Below are 6,000 nucleotides of genomic sequence, written 5' to 3'. Positions count from 1 at the left end.
CTCTTCCAACCACAATATTGAACACCAGTAGTGAGTATTTGATTATTCTTCTACTATATTTATTTCTCCTACAATTTCTTTGTTGTTCATCTGATAGTGAATAACCTATACATGATTGTTATTCTTTGGTACTGTTACTTGTGATTTTCAATTGTTCATTGATTCTTCATCTAAGAGATTATGCTTTATATCTTATTATATGGAGGATTGTTTTGTTGGAAGCTTTAAATTTTGTTTGTCTTAAAATTCATTTCGATTTTACTTGCACACAACCTGCTCGATGAAATGTTTCAACTAAACACTTTGATCTCTCTCTGATATTCTATTTGACTATGGTTTCTGGCAAAATGTTGGCACTGATCTGAAAAGTGTGTTGTTGGTAGTTGTAATGAGGTGAAGATTTTCAAGTTCTGGTATTTAATATCTGTTTTTTGGTTTTTGACGCAATAATGGAAGCTCAGGTAGACAGATCTGTGAGCTGTGGGAGGAAAGGAAAGCGCTTGAATTGTGAAACTGAAAAGCATCGAACAAGATAGCGGGTTTATCTTGTTTCTTTTTGTGTCCTTGGTTGAGAGCTTAACACCTGTCACGGAAGCCCACCCAACATTGTTCATTTCTGATGTGTTTCGCAGGGGATTACAAGATTCTTACTCTAATTCCTCACTTCAATTAGGTATGTGTGCTTTATCCTTATGGAGTTATGGTAATGCTTCATTAATTTCTTTCTTTGCCCTTTTAAATAGAAAATGTTGATTTGTAAGATAAATCAGCCTCAAGTCCTGTCTCTATGCATTTTATGTTAATTTTTCCAATCCAATCAGGAGCAGGAACTAGAATTATTCTGAATAAAAGATGAGGGCAATTCATTTCATATGTTTCTCCATGATTCAAAAGCTTCAATTGTCGTTTAGCATGTATTTGAGCTTCAATTGATGTTCCTGCATATTTGTTACATTTGTGATGAATCTATGTGACTTAATTAACATTTTTAATTTGTTAAGAACTTAGTAAAACTAGTGAATAATGCCAAAGTTATGACCAAATTCAGGCATTGTGAGTTCCTAGTAAACTTCATTGTTTGCTTGAAATTATCAAATTCATAGCACTTGATTAAAAAGCTGAGAGAACTAATTGTCTAACAAATGTTAAAAAGCTTGACATTTTGACATGGATAGATTTAATTTTCCTGTTTTGACATGTTAAAAAAAAAATCCTAAATACTTTATATTGTCATTTGCCTTATAATTGCATTGTTTCTATTTCATTTTTATTTTTACATACCCCCAAATTAATCAAATCTTGAAATTTGTCTTGTTCAGTATTAATACACATGCATGGAAGACCTTGTTTTTTATTAATACACATGCCTTGTTTATACCAAAAGCACTTCTTGACTCGTAAACAAATCTCATCTTCAACTACTGCTAGTTATCAATTTAAGTAAATTTAGGGGAGTCATATCTTTTATTAATCCTTAGCTAAGAAGGTTATCCGTACATACATATTGCACACTCCAGATATATTAAATCAGAGTCTTATTTCATAATTTGCTTATTCTACTATTTCTTTATTTTGTTAAGTAATAGTCCTTACATTATATCACTGATTGTGTAACTATGTTGCTAAAATTTATTATTCTATAGTAAATAATCACCCAGGCTTTCCTCATTTTATTTCTTTGATAAAATGAACTTAATTAAACAAAACAAGATATTGCTATCAATCTTGATATATGAATTATATTTTTTCTGTATTGGAGTTCTAACTTATTTTCTTTGTGCTTTGTATTCTTTTTTCCAATTTAGGAACTTAGTGCCATTGTTCCATTTTGAGAAAAGCAAAAGATTGTAAGAACTGCTATCAGCAAGGTACAAAAGTTATAGGATGATACCAGATAGAATTTGCAAACCAGTTCTTTACATTTACTATGTCCTTTAGCATATAACTTATTCTCTCTTCCACTTTTTAACTTTCCAATATTCTTCAATGCAGTTCCGTGCAGCTATTCAGTTACAATTTGATTTCCATCGGGTAATTTACAATCTCGGAATTGTTCTGGTCATAATTCTTCTCCATTTTACTTATATATCGTGCAATTGTGCTTTGTTTTACTTTGTTTGTGTGCGTGTAACAGTATTAAGAGTATAGAATTCACTTTCTTTTTTCTGCACTTAACATGTTCGATGAAATGCTTCAACTAGATTTCTTTGAATTCTCCCTTTATTATTTCTTCTCTTGATTTCTTTGATGTTTTTGTGCCTTGATGACATCATGAATCGGTTAGTCATCTTTCTGAATTATGCAAATTGCTATACTAGAAATGGAAAAGCTAATTAGCTGAACTTTAGTCTTAGATTTCATCTCTCTATCTTATGTCCATCCTTGTAAAACCTGGTAGTTTTGTTTTTGTGCACCTATAAACTTGATGTGAGCTTGATGACTAATTTATAGCAAAAGCTAAAAGCAAAAAATCACCATCACTACTAGTATAAAAAAACCATCTCTTATTAACTTTCTTGTGTTCATATTGACTTAGGTGTCTAACTTCTATATTATAGGAAATAAATTAATGTAGCATATGTGTCATGAAACAGAAATGGAATTGCTAATATATATATGAGATTGCTAATATATTTCACATCGCGAGACTACTGCTGCTGCTATTTTTACTAGTGCAAAACTGGGTCATGAAGCTAGTTTTCTTTGCCATCATTGTTGGAAGATCATAGCCATTATATACTTACTAGTGCAAAACTGGGTCATGAAGCTATTTTAATTAATTGCCTTATCATTAAGTTGATTCAGATCATAGCCATTATATACTCACTTGGAAGATCCCAAGGATCATATTTATAGATATCAAGTTGCTTGATGAGCTCAATGGACAGAGGCATTTGCTGAATCTTTCTGCTTTTTAGTTTTCTTACTTGAAAATTAATTTTTGCCACTCAAGGGGACCACTTTGTGTTAGCCTCAAAGAATAGATTCAAGCTGTTACACTAATTGGCATATTAATACAAGAAGAGAAGATCAAGATAAGATGAGAGATAATAATGTGTTAGTACCATACGTGAGGACCATGACATGATTAATTTGAAGGGGACCAAGTTGGAATTGGTTGTGTGGAAATTAAATGTAATTTCTTATTAGTTTTAAGAGTATTTCTTAAATGTAATTTCTTATTAGTTCAACAAGATATTGCTATCAATCTTGATATATTAATTATATTTTTTATTATGTTTTTACAGGTATGAAGAGAAAAAGGCTAATAAAAAAGTATCAAAGTCCTAAAAAATCCCTCAAAGATGTTGAAGATGCTAAAATAGTGTCATCTCCTAATACAAGAGGAAATGATCATATCTCAATTTTCAATTTTACCAAATTCTTAAAGTGTGAATTTATACATGATTGTTATTTTTTTATTTAAGTAATATAGTTTTCTCTTATTTCTTTTATGTTTTTACAGGTATGAAAAGAAGAAGGCTAATAAAGAAGTATCAAAGTCCTAAAAAATCCTTCAAAGATGTTGAAAATGCTAGACTAGTGTCATCCCCTAATGCAAGAGGAAATGCTCATATCTCAATTTTTAATTTTATCCAATTCTTAAAGTGTCATCCCCTAATATTATTTTTCCTTTTTTTTATATTATTGCAGGTATTAAAAGGAGAAGGCTTGTACAATTTGAAGAGGAAGAAGATGAACATATTGAACCGAATGTTGTATATGCTAAAGAAAATGTTCATCTCTCAAATGATGAAAATGGTAACTATCTCCTCTTTTAGCATACTATGATAAAAATATTGTGAAGTTTCTAATTCCTTTAATTAGGTTTCTAATTCTTTTACTTTGAAGTTATCTTGGCAAGAGAAAAAAGACATCTTCCAAGTCATTCTAGGTCAACATCTTCTAAAGGCACGAGTCAACAAGAGCATATACCTCAAAGTTCATCCATTCAAAATGAAGTTTATAGTCATAGCCTATCAGATGCTGATTTTCTTAATAATGAAGAGGTAAATGGAGTTGCTATTTCTAGAAAGAAGTGGAACACCACATGGTTTGTTATTGTTGTAGGTATGTTATTTTTTCTTATTAATTTACTAGTTCAAATAATCTGTTTTTAATTACTAACTGTCTTAAATAATAGCTCTTTTATTTTCTTTTTAGATGAACAAGGGGTTGAAAAGAGTATGCATCTTAAGGTAAAAGATGCATTTTCCCTTCATCATAGTAGGAAACGAGTTCTTATAGAATGGAATGGAAGTGGTCAGCCAATTGGAGAATCTGGTGGACTCTTGGGAGGTGTTTTGGGGCTCATTGCAAGTAATTTTAATAATTTTCCTATAATGTACAAAACTTGGCATAAGGTTCCAATGCAATACAAAGATGCTGTTTTTGAGAATACTATTAAGGTATGCTATTTTTTATTATATTTTTATTTTGAAAAATATTATTTGTTGTGTTTACCTTAAGTTTTGTATACTAACTACATATTTATGTTTTTTTGAAGAAAATATTTGTTGTTAATGATGATGAACACAAAAGGTATATCTTGTCAAATCTTGGAAATAAGTGGAAGAATAATAGATGCAAGCTATTCAATGAGCATTATAAATTGGAACTTAGTTGGGATGCAAATGTTAATTCGAATCCAATTGGAATTCCCAAAGATCATTGGGCTGCATTTTTGGAATATAGATTGAGTCCAAAAACTCAGGTAAACACATTTGTTCTTTGTTAGTTTTTATTTGTGTTTAAGATCCATTAACTTTTATGCTTGTTAATGTGCAGGAATTGTGTGAAAAGAATGCTACAAATCGGCAACAATTAAAAATTCCTCACACTCTTGGCTCAAAAACACTTGCTAGGAAACGCCATGAACTTGTACATTTGTTTACTTTCTTAGTATTTTTGTTTTCTTAATTTTTTGTGTTAGTTATATTTTAATTTGACCAATCTTTTAATAATGTTAGGAAGTTGAAACTGGGCGACAGTTTAGTAGAGGAGAAATGTTTTCTATCACTCACAAGAAAAAAGATGGAACATTTGTCAATGAGGAAGCACAACAAAAAAATGTAAGATAAGATTCTAATTTATATTTATTCCCACAATGATATTAACATAGTGCCCTTTTCATTTCATTATTATGTATCCTTTTTAGGTTTGCTAAGACTAAGAGCATTTTAAGTTTTGAATTTCTCTTCTCATTTTCCTTTGTATATATTACATCATTTCATTCCTAACAACAGTAATATGAAGCAGTAATTAAATTAAAGTAAAGCGCTCTATCTTCAGGCTTGAATGCTTGATTTTGTTCTTTAAAATAGTAGTACTCCTGTTGCTTAATAAAATTGTAGTACTTCTTTGCAAAATGATTGATAAATTCTATTGGACTAATATGGCATATGTAACATTATTATTTGTCTATGAATCACTCCAGGAAGACTTACAAAAGGAAATTGGTGAGGGTGCTTCTGAAAATGAAGCATATGTTAAAGTATTTGGCAAAGAGAATTCAAGCTATGTTAGAGGTATGGGATTTGGTGTTCGTCCATCTCAAATGATTGGATCCTTATCCCGCTCAAGAGAGTCTATGCAATCTACTACAACTAGTGGACCATCAAGAGCTGAATATCAAAACTTGAAGTTACAAGTACAATTGCTACAGGAGCAAGTAAATTTTCTTGTGAATCATCAAAAGGGTCAATTGCCACCCGGTTTTCCTACTGAGGTAAGATAAGGATATATGTTATACTTAATTTTATAGACTTGCGTACTTAATTTTTATCATCAACTTCTTCTAAAATGATTATAGTTTGTAATCATAGCTTCTTGTATAACACTTGTTGATAAGTATCCTTCTAAAATATATATTTTTTTATTTTCAATTGTAGGTTGCAGATTTTGAATCACCGACACATACAAGACCATATTCTTCTGCCAGTCATGAACCTCAACAATATAGGTCATCCAACGTTTAAAGGAGTTTTATGATTGAATTGT

At 30.6% G+C, this 6,000-nt stretch overlaps 1 protein-coding gene and 1 long non-coding RNA gene across 2 annotated transcripts; both read left to right on the top strand.

The window, feature by feature from the left end:
• The first annotated feature begins 3,338 nt into the window (after positions 1-3,338).
• On the top strand, positions 3,339-4,285 carry LOC140182691 (uncharacterized). The gene is made up of 3 exons (XR_011878728.1): positions 3,339-3,558; positions 3,655-4,071; positions 4,165-4,285. It is a non-coding gene; the product is annotated as an uncharacterized lncRNA (long non-coding RNA).
• Positions 4,286-4,343: 58 nt separating this feature from the next.
• LOC112782239 (uncharacterized) lies at positions 4,344-5,978 on the top strand. Its single transcript, XM_029296600.2, has 6 exons — positions 4,344-4,409; positions 4,508-4,714; positions 4,789-4,881; positions 4,971-5,072; positions 5,438-5,728; positions 5,892-5,978. Exons 1-6 carry the CDS (start codon positions 4,344-4,346, stop codon positions 5,976-5,978), a joined length of 846 nt encoding a protein of 281 aa, XP_029152433.2.
• Positions 5,979-6,000: the final 22 nt, after the last annotated feature.

The sequence above is a fragment of the Arachis hypogaea genome, chromosome 20, assembly GCF_003086295.3.
Source record: "Arachis hypogaea cultivar Tifrunner chromosome 20, arahy.Tifrunner.gnm2.J5K5, whole genome shotgun sequence".
NCBI lineage: Eukaryota > Viridiplantae > Streptophyta > Magnoliopsida > Fabales > Fabaceae > Arachis > Arachis hypogaea.
This window is presented reverse-complemented; position numbering and strand designations above follow the sequence as displayed.